At 41.2% G+C, this 15281-nt stretch overlaps 1 protein-coding gene and 1 pseudogene across 3 annotated transcripts in view; one reads left to right on the forward strand and one right to left on the reverse strand.

Annotated features, from left to right (window-relative positions):
* KIFBP (kinesin family binding protein) overlaps positions 1-15281 on the reverse strand; it is a 41883-nt gene that overhangs the window by 24110 nt on the left and 2492 nt on the right. For both annotated transcript variants that reach the window (XM_027130070.1, XM_027130069.1), the window contains exon 2: positions 10259-10357. In XM_027130070.1, coding sequence (XP_026985871.1) covers positions 10259-10357 — 99 coding nt within the window. The remainder of the gene's footprint in view (positions 1-10258; positions 10358-15281) is intronic.
* On the forward strand, positions 5102-5738 carry LOC113632655 (thymosin beta-4 pseudogene; annotated as a pseudogene). Its single transcript, XR_003437910.1, has one exon. The product of XR_003437910.1 is annotated as a thymosin beta-4 pseudogene (transcript).

Here is a 15281-nt window from a genome sequence, read left to right on the forward strand (position 1 = left end):
AAAAAAAAAATTAAAAATAGAACTACCATGTGATCCAGCAATTCCACTTCTGTTTATTTATCCAAGGGAAACAAAAACACTAACTTGAAAAGTTATCTGCACCCCATGTTCACTGCAACATTTACAATAGCCAAACATGGAAACAACTTAGTGTCTGTCAGTGGATGAATGGATAAAGAAAATGTGTATACACACACACACAATGGAGTATCATTCAGCCATTAAAAAAAAGAAGAAGAGGGCTTCCCTGGTGGCACAGTGGTTGAGAGTCCGCCTGCCGATGCAGGGGACACGGGTTCGTGCCCCGGTCCGGGAAGATCCCACATGCCGCGGAGTGGCTGGGCCCGTGAGCCATGGCCGCTGAGCCTGTGCGTCTGGAGCGGCTGGGCCCGTGAGCCATGGCCTCTGAGCCTGCGCGTCCGCAGCCTGTACTCCGCAACAGGAGAGGCCACAACAGTGAGAGGCCCGCATACCGCCAAAAAAAAAAAAAAAAAAAGAACGAGGAAGAAGGTGGCCTTCTCCCCCTCCCCAATTTTGATTATAAAACTGTAGCCCACTACGTTCTCAGGGTACAGCACTCCCTTGCTCACCTGCTTGTAAGCCTCACAAGTGTCCTATTTTAATAAATCACTTCTATCACTTTGCCTCTCGATGGATTCTTTCTGCCCTGAGACATAAAAAAGTGGAGGTTCTTGGAGGCTCCCCCTACCCCAGATGCATTTCTGCGGTTTCAGCTTGGGGACATTGAGGGAGGGAGCCCTGCTGAACGCAGGCAGGGATGGCTGGTCTGTGGAGGTTGGTGAGTCATCCAGCCGCGTTGAGGAAACAAGCAATCACACGTGCAACATCTCTACTGAGGGCCTGAAGGCCGCAGGGAAAAGTGGAAAGACCTGTGGACTGAAAGCTCGGAGGCTTTGGGGGGCATCGCTTGCCCTCTCAGAGCCCGTTTTCTCCCAAGAAGCAGGGCTTGGAAGTGCTGAGAGCACCAGATGCCCAGCCTGGGCAGGTCCCTCCAGGACCAGGAACACAGCACTAAGGGGACAAACCATTGTCCTCGCACATCTGAAACTGTCACAGCTTTAGGCAGGAGTGTCCAGGCCCAAATGAGGGTTTGTGCGGGCAGATGCGAGGAGAGCTGAGCCCTGAAGGAAGGGACGGGCGTGTCGGAGTGCTACAATGGCAGAAAGGAGAGCAAGGCATCATCTGTGGGGGGAGGGCTGGAAAGGAGGGGCGGCTCAGCCTCAACACCAAGGGCCTGGAGAGGAAAGTGAGAAGAGTAACCCTAGCTGAAGAAACTACTGAAAGGAGCACTGATGGAGCCATGAGGCTGGAAAAATAGGCTGAGGCCGGCCAGGCGGCCCACGCAAGCCCTCAATTCCCGGTGAGGACTGTGGGCTTGGCCCGCGGGCGTGTGGAACCACCGGCTGTGCTTTCACAGGGCAGTGTTGGGAGGCAACGGGTAGAACGCACGGTGTTTAATTTTCTAAGCTTAACTGTAACAAATTACCACACTGTTGGTGGCTGCTGTAACAAACTGCCCAAAACTTGGTGGCTTAAAATGACCCAGATGTGTCCCCTTATAGTTCTATAGGCTAAAAGTCTGACATGGGTCTCACCGGGCTGAAACTAAGGTGTTGGCAGGGCTGCCTTTCTTTCTGGAAACTCCAGAGGAGAATCTGCTCCCTTACCTTTTCCGGCTTCTGCATTCCTCGGCTTGTGGCCCTTTAGTCCATCTTCAAAGCCAGCAAAGGCAAACCGCACCTTCTCACACCACATCACCCTGAACTTTCCTTCTGCCTCTGGCTTCCATTTTTAAAGACGCTTGTGATTACATGGGTCCCACCTGGATAATCCAGGCCACTCCCTCTTTTAAGATCACCTGATTAGCAGCATTAATTCCATCTGCAACCTTAATTGCCCTTGGCCATGTAAGGTAACAGGTTCCAAGGATTAGGATGATTAGGACAGAGACATCTTGGGGAGGCCATTATTCTGCCTGCCATACTGGGCTAGTTAGTTGCAACTCCTTGCAAGCAAACAACAACAAAAAAAGCGAAAACAAAAACGGAGAAGGAGAGGGAGGAGGAGGAGAAGAAAAGAAATATATTGGCTTAAATAACTGAGGCCTGTGTCTTTCTTCACTGCTTGGATCTACTTTCCTCTCTTGGTTTCCAGGCACCTCCTTCTATGAACAGGACCCCGCATCACCAGGCTTACATCTTGCCAGCTTAGCAGCATGGCAGTCCCCTCTCCCAGTACTTTAGCACAACCCAGGATGATGAGTATTGACTCTGATTCACCCAACTTCCTTCCAAGACTGTCCCTGGGCCAACTACTCTGGCCTAGGAGAGAACTTTCATTGGCCAGGCATGAATTTCATATGCACCGTTGGAGCTGAAACAGGGGAAGCCCCACCAAACCACATGGACAGAGACTTGGGGGTGGGTGGTTCCTAAAGGAAAACTGGTAGACTGCTACCCAGAAAGCACAGTAGTGGTCATAATTGCCCAATATGAGTTGCACTTCATGCCACGAAAGTGTACTGAAAAATGATTTATAAGGTACTTAGCCATAAAAAAGAACAAAATAGGGCTTCCCTGGTGGCGCAGTGGTTGAGAGTCCGCCTGCCGATGCAGGGGACATGGGTTCGTGCCCCGGTCCGGGAAGATCCCACATGCCGCGGAGTGGCTGGGCCTGTGAGCCATGGCCGCTGAGCCTGTGTGTCCGGAGCGGCTGGGCCCGTGAGCCATGGCCGCTGAGCCTGCGCGTCCAGAGCCTGTGCTCCACAACGGGAGAGGCCACATCAGTGAGAGACCCGCGTACCACAAAAAAAAAAAAAAAAAAGAAGAAGGAAATCTTGCCACTTGCAACATGGATAGAACTTGAGGATGTTATGCAAAGTGAAGTAAGTCAGACAAGAAAAGACAAATACTACCAGTGATCTCACGTGTGGGATCTTCAACCAACCAACCTCACAGATACATAGAACAGATTAGGTTTGTGGTTTCTAGAAGCAAAAGGTTGGGGGGTGGTCAGAAAGGGCAAATGAAGGCAGTTAAAAGATTCAAACTTCCAGTTATAAAATAAATAAGGCCTGGGGATATAATGTATCGCATGGTGACTACAGTTAATAATTCTGTATGATCCAGCAATCCACTCCTGGGCACATATCCAGAGAAAACCAAAACTGGAAAAGATACATGCACCCCAGTGTTCACTGCAGCACTATTTTCAATAGCCAGGAAATGGAACCAACCTAAATGTCCATCGACAGATGAATGGATAAAGATGTGGTACATATATACAATGGAATATTAGCCATAAAAAGGAGCGGAATAATGCCACTTGCATCAACATCGATGGACCTAGAGATTGTCATAATGAGTGAAGTAAGTCAGACAGAGAAAGACAAATATTATATGATATTGTTTATATGTGGAATCTAAGAAAAGGGTACAAGGACTTCTCTGGTGGTCCAGTGGTTAAGACTCTACCGTTTCCACTGAAGTGGGAATGGGTTCAATCCCTGGTCAAGGAACTAAGATCCTGCACGCAATGGGTCCAGTGGTTAAGACTCTACCATTTCCACTGCAGTGGGTATGGGTTCAATCCCTGGTCAAGGAGCTAAGATCCTGCACGCCGTGGGGCACGGCCAAAAAAAAAAAAAAAAAAGGTACAAATGTACTTATCTACAAAACAGAAATAGAGTTGCAGGTGTAGAAAACAAACTTATGGTTACCAGGGGGTAAGTGGGGGGAAGGGATAAATTGGAAGATTGGGATTGACATATACACACTACTATATATAAAATAGATAACGAATAAGGACCTACTGTACAGCACAGGGAACTCTACTCAATACTCTGCAATGGCCCTTATGGGAAAACAATCTAAAAAAGAGTGGATATATGCATATGTATAACTGATTCACTTTGCTGTACACCTGAAACTAATACAGCACTGTAAATCAACTATACTCCAATAAATTTTTTTTTTAATTCTGTATTGTATATCTGAAAGTTGCTAAGAGAGTGGCTTTTAAAAGTTCTCACAAGAAAAAATTGTAAAATGTGTGGTGATGAATATTAACAAGACTTACTGTGGTGATCATAATATATACATATTTTGAATCATTATGTTGTACACCTTAAACTAATATGTAATATGCCAATTATAACTCAATTTTAAAAGATTTAACATAAAAGAGCAAAAAATTAGCAAGAAAACACAAATGAGTAAATAAATGTAAAAAACCATGAACACTTTCAAAAGAGAAAATACAAACAGAAAATAATATTTTAAAATTAATCTCTTTAATCAAAGAAATTTGAGTTAAAATGAGACCATTCTGCCTATATTAGCAAAGATTTTTTTTTAAAGCTATATAAGGAAAAGTTGTGAAGGAGATGAGAATTCTCATACACTAGTGGAGTAAGGATACATTAGTAGTCTTTTTGGAAAGCAATTTTATAATGTGTGCCAAATGCTTTTAAAATGGTCATCTTCCAAATACTGTATGGTATCACTTGTACGTGGAATCTTAAAAAAAAAAAAAAAAATGGTGAACTAGAAACAGAGAGTATAACGGTGGTTGCCAGGGGCTGAGGTGATGGGGGAAACGGGGAAATGTTTGGCAAAGGGTACAAACTTCCAGTTATAAGATTAATAAGTTCTGGGGATCTAATTGTACACCATGTTAACTACAGTTAATACTTCTGTATTGTAGGGACTTCACTGGTGGTCCAGTGGTAAAGAATCTGCCTTCCAATGCAGGGGACACGGGTCTGATCCCTGGTCAGAGAACTAAGATCCCACATGCCGCAGAACAACTAAGCCCACACGCCACAACTACTGAGCTCGTGCACCTCAACTAGAGAGCCTGCATGCCACAACTACAGAGCCCACGCGCCCTGGAGCCCGCACGCCACAACTAGAGAAGAGAAAACCCACAAGCCACAACTAGAGAGAAGCCCGTGCACTGCAATGAAAAATCCCGCATGCCTCAACAAAGATCCCGTGTGCCGCAACTAAGATCCCATGCAGCCAAAAATAAATAAATAAACAATAAATCTTAAAAAAAAAAAATACTGTACTGTATACTCAAAAGTTGCTAAGATAGACTCGGCGGCGACCACTGCGCAGGTCGGACCTCGTTCGCTCGTAACTCGCTCCGCTTCCTCTGCAGCCATGTCTGACAAACCCGATATGGCTGAGATTGAGAAATTCGATAAGTCGAAACTGAAGAAAACAGAAACGAAAGAGAAAAATCCACTGCCTTCACAAGAAACGACTGAACAGGAGAAGCAAGCAGGCGAGTTGTAATGAGGTGTGCGCCGCCAATATGCACTGTACATTCCACGAGCATTGCCTTCTTATTTTACTTCTTTTAGCTGTTTAACTTTGTAAGATGCAAAGAGGTTGGATCAAGTTTAAATGACTGTGCTGCCCTTTTTCACATCAAAGAATGGAGAACTACTGACAACGAAGGCCGCGCCTGCTTCCCATCCGCCTGTCTGGCTGGCAGGGAAGGAAAAGAACTTGCATGTTGGTGAAGGAGGCTGGGTGGGACGACAGTGAAATCTAGAGTAAAGAGCAAGCTGGTCCAGGGTGTCCTGCGGGCTGTAAAATGCAGTTTAATCAGTGCCATTTTTTTTGTTGTTGTTCAAATGATTTTAATTATTGGAATGCACAATTTTTTTAATATGCAAATAAAAAGTTTTAAAACCTGAAAAAAAAAAAGTTGCTAAGATAGTAAATCTTAAATATTCTCATCACAAAAACAAAAAAAAAGGTAATTATGTGAGGTGATGGAGGTGTTAACTAACCCTGTTATGGTAATCATTTGCAATGTATCTGTGAATCAAATCATCACACTGTACATCTTAAACGTACACAGTAGTATATACATCAAGTATATCTCAAATCTGAAAATAAATGAATGAATCAATGTTTAAAATCCCTCTGGCTTATAAGATTGTGTCTCTTTACCACCCCCCCACCCAAAACCTACTAATAAATAACTCTTCACAACTACATTTTCTTTTTTATTATTCTATATTTGAGCAATTTTATGGAGAAAAAGAATCCCTTTAATACACTAAATATTTAACTATAATATTACCTTGGAAGGTAGCATGGTAGAGTAGAAAGAACCAAAGTTTGGGGTCAGATGAACCATATTTAAATTCTGATTGTGTCACATAGTATATGCTAACCTCATTGAATCACAAACTCCTTACCTATAAATGAGAATAACAGTACCTCTTTCATAGTATTGTTGTGAGAATAAAATGTAGCCTGCTTAAGCACTCAATAAATACTAGTTTTTATTAGTTACATCGTCTAAAACTAAAATGTTAGTTTTATGAAACTAAAATGTTAGTTTTATATCATCTAGTTCATCTTTGCAGGGCCTTACCAGGAAAAATGTTAATATAGTTGTAATCAAGGTGTACATATTATACACCTTTTCCATGTATTGATGATCTAAATATTTATCATTTTAATGGTTATATCACATTCCCTTGCTAAGAGTATCATAATTTATTTAACCATTCTGCAATTATTAGATAGTGTATTTTTAGTGACTCTGCATTAACTACTTTATTATCTGATCCCCGTAACACTTCTGTATTGTTGAGACAGGAGGGGTATCCCCATCTTACAAATGAGGAATAGGTGGCACAGAAAATTTGAATTCTCCCAAGTCAGTTCGTTACAACCAAAGTCAAACTAGAAATCCCAGGTTTCCTATCTTCAAATTCAGTGATTCTCCACTCTGTTTAGATCTCTCCTTTATCTAGAACTACATTTTGTATCTATAGATTTTTAAAAATGACATTCTAACTTCTGCCACCATTAGGTCAATAATTTATGAAATATTAAAAATATTTTTATTCAGAATTATTAATTATTGACTGATACCAAACAAGCAGAAAACCATATAAGCAATTAAACTTCTCCAACTGAACACTACCTTACATATTTTAAAACTGAAACCCTCCATTAAATTCATTCAAGCATTCACACGGTAGTAACACTGTTCTTTTTTTGGTTGATCTGGATGAACAAGGCAGAATATCATTCGTTATCAAGAAATAGATACTGTTCTAGATGCTGCAGTGAATATAATAGTAAAAATATCCTTGTTGTCCTGGAGCTTATCTTTCCAGTACTGAAGATGGGTGATAAATAAATCATTAAAATGAATATGTTAGTGATAAGTGCAAAGCAAAAACAGCAGGAAAGGGGGATAGGATAGGAAGTGCTGCGGAGGGGTGGTCTACAGTGTCAGATGAGTGGCCAACGAGTCCTCACTAGATGGGAGATGTTTGAGTCAAAATCTAAAAGAAATGGGGCTTCCCTGGTGGCGCAGTGGTTAAGAATCCGCCTGCCAATGCAGGGGACATGGGTTCGAGCCCTGGTCCAGAAAGATCCCACATGCCGCGGAGCAACTAAGCCCGTGCGCCTGCGCTCTAGAGCCTGCGATCACATCTACTGAAGCCCGTGTGCACCTCAACGAAGAGTAGCCCCCGCTCTCCACAACTAGAGAAAGCCCACACGCGCAGCAATGAAGACCCAACGCAGCCAAAAATAAACAAATAAATTTATTTAAAAAAAAAATCTGAAAGAAATGAGGGAGTGACCCAGGTAGATATCTAGGGGAAGAGTGGCATTAGCAGAGGAAACAGAGAAGGGCAAAGGCCCTGAGTTGGGAGCTTGTCTGCTGTGTTTTAGAACAAGATGGCCAGTATAGCTAGAACAGAACAAGACAGGGGAGAATAGTAGATGAAATCAGAGAAGTAATAGTAGCCAGATCAGAAAATGAACTTGCCGAACTTGCCGGTCTTCAAGGGTCTTTGGAGTCTGAGTAAGATGGGAAAACCACTGAAAATTTTGAGGAAAGGAGTGATGTGGTCTAATATACCTTTGAACTGAAGGGGGTATGACAGCAGGAAGACCAACTAGGAGACTACAACAAGAGATGATGGTGACAGCAGTGGTCTGATTCTAGACAGAATTTAGAAGTGAAACCAACAGAATTTGCTGACGTATTAGATAGTGTGAGGAGAAGAGGCATCTCCAAGGTTTTAGGCCTCAACAACTGAAGAAAGAAGCTGGTGTTTATAGCAAGCAAGGTAGGGAGAGGAAGGCTATCAGAAACTCAGTGTTAGTAGTTTTAGAGATACCTACCCCATAAAAAGTACAAGTGCCAAATCAGCAGTTGGACAGACAAGTCTGCAATTAGAGAGGTACAGACTGCGGATATAATTTGGGAGTCATCAGCACAGAGATGATATTTAGAACAAGGGAATGAATGCAGATGGAAAGAGAAGACATCGAAACACTGAACTCTGGGTACCCCACTGTTCAAAGGTTGGGGATATAAGGAGGATGCAACAAGGACTGAAAAGAAGGAAAAACAGACACGCAGCAGCTAAACTTAAAAAGTATGTCAAGGAAGAGAGACTAATCAACTGAGCCAGAGGCTAGATTGATCAACTATGCCAAATGCTACCGATAGGTCAAATAAGATGAGGACTAAGAATTTACCACTAAATTTGGCAAAGTATAAATCACTGGTGAACTTGATAAGACATTGATTCTTAACCGTGGGCTTGAAAAACCTCAAAATATCTGGTTATTTAAAGACGCGCTTGGGACTTCCCTGGTGGCGCAGTGGTTAAGAATCCGCCTACCAATGCCAGAGACACAGGTTCTAGCCCTGGTCTGGGAAGATCCCACATGCCGTGGAGCAACTAAGCCCGTGTGCCACAACTACTGAGCCTGCGCTCTAGAGCCTGTGAGCCACAACTACTGAAGCCTGTGTGCCACAACCACTGAAGCCTGCGTGCTTAGAGCCCATGCTCCACAACAAGAGAAGCCACTGCAATGAGAAGCCTGCGCACTGCAACGAAGAGTAGACCCCGCTCATCACAACTAGAGAAAGCCCACATGCAGCAACGAAGACCCAAAGCGCCAAAAATAAATATTAAAAAAAAAGAAAGAAGTGCTACACATAGCCTCAAAACAAAATTAACTAAATCCATTTTAATTTTAGAAGACTGCCAAGTTTTTTTTTAATAGACTTCATTTTTTAGAGCAGTGTTAGGTTCACAGCAGAGCTGAGTGGAAGGTACAGAGATTTCCTATCCACCTCCTTGCCCCCAAACATGTATAGCCTCCTCCAGGTTGCCAAGTGGTAGGTAAAATTTACTAAGGAAATGAACGGTAACACAGTGGTGTTACAAAGTTCACCTTTGTAGGACTGTGACCCTCTAAAGTAAAAGTTTTCAATCTAGGCTCTCCAGAGCCCTAGAAGTTCTACAGCATCTCTTTTGTACTACCACAATGGGGAGGGAAGAAGGTATCTGTAGTGGATTGGGCTCAGGGTTCTTCTGACCTGTTTAACCAGAGTACCTCAATCAGTTTTTACATACTGTATTTCAGAAGGGTTTTACAGTTAAAAAAAAAAAAAGTTATTGAAAATCACTGCCCTGAAGCAGTGGTTCTCAAAGTGCAGTACTCAAACTAGCAGCAGCACCTGGCACCTTGTTAAAAATGCAAATTCTCAAGTCCCAACCCAGACCTACTGAATCAGAGTCTGGGGATGAGCATTGTGTGTTAACAAGTCCTCCAGGTGATTCTGATGCATGCTGAAATTTGAGAACCAGTGCCTCCAATATTTCATATATTTTGCTTAGGTAGTTGTTTGCCTTCCTTTAAGCACTGCTATCCTCAGTGGAAATCAAAACAGAAATTTTAGATTATAGATGAAAACATGCAAATATCAGTATTTTAGGATATTAGAATAATATTTCTTACACAATTATATTTGGATTAAGGCTGCCATTAGACCTTATCCAAGGGTTATTTTTAAGAACTCTGAAGTTTTTAATATAAAATAATTTCAGCTATTAGATGACCACCTAGACAGCTCTATAGAGAGGTCCCAAAGTATACTGAAAAGTCATATTCCAATATTATGAGTGAGGAATTCTTAATGTCAATTCTTGACTAGTTTCAATCAAAGATTAAAATTTAGGGACTTCCCTGGTGGTCCAGCGGTTAAGACTACAGGCTCCCAATGCAGGGGGCCCAGGTTCGATCCCTGGTCAGGGAACTAGATCCCACACGCCGCAACCAGAAGTTCCCGCACACTGCAATGAAGATCCCACGTGCCACAACTAAGACCCAGTGCAGCCAAACAAATATTTTTTTTTTAAAAAAAATTAAAATTTATCTGACATGCAACATACCTCTTTCATATACTGATTATATAGAGCTTCTGATGATTCTAGATAAGCTTGTGCAGTTTCAATTTCTTCTCTTTCAGACCACAAGATACCCAGGTTATTCTGGAAAATAAAGACAAATAATGACAATATAAATCTTCCAATGAAGTAGTTTTCATAGTTTCAAAGTCAATACTTACCTATCAGATAGTATCAATACCACAGTCTGATTAACCATGAATTAATTATTCATAATACTACTGTCCTTATGTCGTGGGAGGCAGCCACTAAGATGGATTCCCTGGTGATTCCTGCCTCCTGGTGCTCATGCCCGGTATAATCTCTTCCCCTTAAGTCTGGGCTGGATTTAGTGACTTGCTTCTAACAAATAGAATATGGCAAAAGTGATAGAAGGTCTCTTCCAACATCAGGTTACAAAACACTGTGGTTCCATTTTGGGTGCTCCCTCTTGCTTGTACTCTCTGAGGGAAGCCAAATGCCATATTCTGAGCCACCCTATGGATAGACTCACATGGTCTGGGAGGTCAACAGCCAGCAAGGAATCGAGGCCCCTCAGACCAACAACCTGTAAGAAACTGAATCCTGCCAACAACCACATGAGTGAGCTTGTAAGCAGGTTCTCCCCAAGCTGAGCCTTCAAGTGCAGTCCCAAGCAGGCCAACAATCTGATGAGAGACCTTGAGCCAGAAGCAACTAGCTAAGCCATGCCTGGATTCCTGTTATAATAAAAGTTTGTTGTTTCAATCTGCTACATTTAGGGGTACAATGTTACATTTTAAAAACTAAGCCAGTTTTTCCCCTGCCACAGGACTCTTTTTATCAGACTCTGTATAGGGAAAATCAGGCCTGTTTACATGGTCAGAATTCAAGACTAGCTCCCCTTTAGACGGGTTACTCTGCCTCCCAACGCTTGTGACAGGCTTTCAGGCACAGGGATACCTCTGAGGCTGGGCTTCCAACATCTTTTGCTTACCTCCCTAGGGAAAGGAACAGAATAAGGAAAACAAAGTTTTTAAAGCAAATTCTTAACCTGGGCCCAAGGACCCACAAGTTACCCATGAAGAGAATTCAGAGTCTATGAATGTAGATGGAGAACTATTACAAACTTATTTTCACTATGTCCTACGAAACAGTATTACAGTACCTGGGATTTCTGTGGCCTATAGAAGTGAAAAAAATCTTCATATTATAGCTTGCAGATATCTCAAAATACCATTTATATTCATTAGTACTTTAAAATTATGGAAGTTATTAGACACAGATGTTATTTAATGTGTTAATAAGGAAGCTCATGTATCACTATATCATACATTTGTTTTAAAAAATATTTTAGTAACTTCTATGTTATTGGTTTCTTTTATAACCCCTACATTTTATTTTATACATTTAAAATCATTATTCTGTTTCATGAAATACAGGCTTCAGTAGATTGCAAAAGGGGTACATGACACAAAAAAACATGTTTAGAAACCCTACAGTTTAAAGGTGACATGATCACTGCCCTGAAACACAGACCTCTGGTCTCATGGCTTCACGTAATATACCTATTCTATAATTTTTTTTAAGTGACTTGATCAGTTCTCAGTGTCTAGGACTGCAGGTAGGTCATAGTGATAAATTACTGAGATTGGGCAGTTCTCTCCTCTATATTACTTATGCAATCCTTTGCGGTACCCTGGGGAAGCTTAAAGGGCTCTGGCCCACTACTAATTTACCGATTATTCTGCCCACCTAGCCTCAGAGAATATAATTTCCCTTAATATTCATTTCTTGAATTTAGAAATGAATCCACAAGTCACCTTTTCTCACTCCCTAGGTCAGCTTATTTTTCCTCTGACAACAGTCCTTGAGATACTCCATTTGGCCATGACACCAGCACAACCCCAGCAGACTGTACCTAGCCTAGACAGATTAGCGACACACCCACTACCAGGAACTGGTTAGCCACATTTACTCTATTTTGACGGGATGGTGATGCATTTAGGCTGCTAGATCCAGGGTAGGCTGTGCCACAGAAAGCAACAACTCTGGTGTGTGATAAATCTTAAATCAAGTAGAGACCCTAGAGTGTGTCTACAAACGACTAAAGGCTTTTTTTAACCATAACCTATTGAGGTCCTGAAGTTAAGGACCATGCAAGGGATCTAGAACTGATTTGATTTTTCAAAATTAATAGTGTTAATGTTTTTTTCAGTGTTTACTCCACATAGGTGACTGCTTTTGACATTCTACATGAATTATTTTTACAATATAAATCCCATAATACATCAGAAAGTACTGTATCATTCACAAAGCAACATCATGTTCTTGCCCTTGGGATAACAGAATAGGTAAGGAAAAAAATAAATATAAAACAAAAACTGCTAAAAAAGTACTACTGGTGAATTCTACCAAAAATGTAAGGAAAAAATAATACCAACTCTACACAAATTCATCAAGAAAAGCAAAGAGGAAAGAACACTTCCCATCTCATACTAAACCAAAGACACAACAAGAAAACTACAGACTGATATCCTTCATGAACAAAGAGACAAAAAATATTAACAAAATTTTAGCAAATCCAGTCCAACAATATATAAAAGAGTAATATTTTACTCGTTTGGCTTGGCAAAAACTCCAAGTGGAGTTTATCACAGGAAAGAAAGGTTGGTTTAACATTGGAAAATCAATCAATGTAATTCACCATATTAACAGACTAAAAAAGGAAGAAAAAAAATCATCTCAGATGCAGCAATGAAATAATGATGCGGATTGAAAGAAGTCAGACCAGAAGAAGAGTATACACCATATGATTCCATTATGAAATTCTAGAAAATGTGGTGGAGGAGGGCAAGGAGAAGGGAGAGAGAATAAAGGAGTGAGAGAGGAATTACAAAGGGACACAAGGAAACTTTTAGTGGTGATGGATATGTTCATTACCTTGATTGCAGTTAACTGTTTCATGAGAATATAAAGATGTCAAAGTTCATCAAATTGTATACTTTAGATATGTGCAGTCTACTGTACATCAACTGTACCTCAATAAAGCTATAAACACACAAAAACCGCCCTCCTTATATATATGTATCCTGGCAGTGGGGAGAATAATCTACTAATTTGTCAAGTTAAATTTCACTCAGGAAATGCAAGTGTATATTGCTGATAGCACAAATTAGAAGGAAAACCAGATAAAAACCATTCCTAAGGCCCCCTTCTTCTGGGGAAGGTAGACGGGGACAGTCTCCCTTGATAATCTAATGTGGGTCCAGGTCCTGTATATCTGTAGTTTCCCAGGAAGGAGACACCAGATTGAGACAAAAGAGTCAGAATATCACAAATTCCCATGGACTGATATTTTCAAACTTTTTCCTACACATACATACACACACACAGGTAGTCTTTTGCCAAAATAGAATCACTCTATGTAATTCCAAACATGCCTTTTAGTCTTCCCTCTCCTCTTAGTATTGATAGTTTTGGTTAACAAGTATAAATCATTATTTCTAATGGCTGCATATTGTTCTTCTGTATGGATGTACCAGTATTTATTTAACTATAGATCTCACTAATGTTTATTCTTTTTTTGAAACTAACAATGCTGTCACAAACATCCGTGTTAACCTACCTTTGCATACCTGTCTCAATATTATTTTAGAATATTGATGTGGAATTTTTAAGTCTTTTTTTTTTTTAACTACTTATTTTATTTATTTATTTTTGGCTGCATTGGGTCTTCATTGCTGCGCGTGGGCTTCCTCTAGTTGCGGCAAGCGGGGTCTACTCTGTTGCGGTGCGTGGGCCTCTCATTGTGGTGGCTTCTCTCGTTGCGGAGCACGGGCTCTAGGAGCGCGGGCTTCAGTAGTTGCGGCTCGTGGGCTCAGTAGTTGTGGCTCACGGGCTCTAGAACGCAGGCTCAGTAGTTGTGGCGCACAGGCTTAGCTGCTCCGTGGCATGTGGGGTCTTCAAGGACCAGGGCTCAAACCCGTGTCCTCTGCATTGACAGGCAGATTCTTAATCACTGCGACACCAGGGAAGCCCTAAGTCAAAGTCTTGACTCAAGAGTTTTGATACCTACTGATCTCCAGAAAGTTCTATGAATTTATATTTCCACTAGCAATAATGCTAATGGGCAGTATCCATCTCCTCATTGTTTCTCCAACAATAAACGTAACCAATATCTTTAATAATTTCTGCCAATGTGTTACAATTTTTCTATCTCATTCTTTCAGTTTGCTTTATTAGTAGTGAGGTCAAATCTCTCATCATATATAGCAAATATTAAACATAATAAAATGCTATAGAGTGGTAATGCCATTGGAATAAACAGATCAACTGAACAGTAGAGTTCAGAAACAGACTAGCATAAGCCCAATCTAATTAAAATACTACTGTTGTACCTCCCAGGCTAGTTCCAGTGCATTACTTTTTTTTTCATATTTTTATATTCACTCTTCTTTATTCTTTCAGATAAACATATTCATTTTGTCCAGTTCTAAGAAAAAAGAAAGCCTATTGTGATTTCAGCAGGAATTGCATCAGACCTATAAATGAACATAAGGAAAATGATATGTTTAATCTTGCCACCTAGGAACATGGTATATCATTCCTTTTAAGATTATCAGTTCTATTACCCCAATACTCTCTTTGTAAATGCAATTTCTAAAAATAATATTTTAACAAGTTCTTGCTTATATATAGAATATTACTGATATTATATATTTACCTTATATCCTCCTGTTTTATCAGACTGATAGTTCTAAGACTTTTACAGTTGATGACTCTAGGTTTTTTATGTATATAAGGATCACATATAAAAATGATGATTTTTGGGGCTTCCCTGGTGGCGCAGTGGTTGAGAGTCCACCTGCCGATGCAGGGGACATGGGTTCGTGCCCCGGTCCGGGAAGATCCCACATGCCACAGAGCGGCTGGGCCCGTGAGCCATGGCCGCTGAGCCTGCGCATCTGGAGCCTGTGCTCCGCAACGGGAGAGGCCGCAACAGTGAGAGGCCCGCGTACCACAAAAAAAAAAAAAAAAAAAAAAAAAA

This window comes from Aethalodelphis obliquidens, unplaced genomic scaffold, assembly GCF_003676395.1.
Source record: "Aethalodelphis obliquidens isolate GAN/ISIS:26980383/991018 unplaced genomic scaffold, ASM367639v1 scaffold37, whole genome shotgun sequence".
NCBI lineage: Eukaryota > Metazoa > Chordata > Mammalia > Artiodactyla > Delphinidae > Aethalodelphis > Aethalodelphis obliquidens.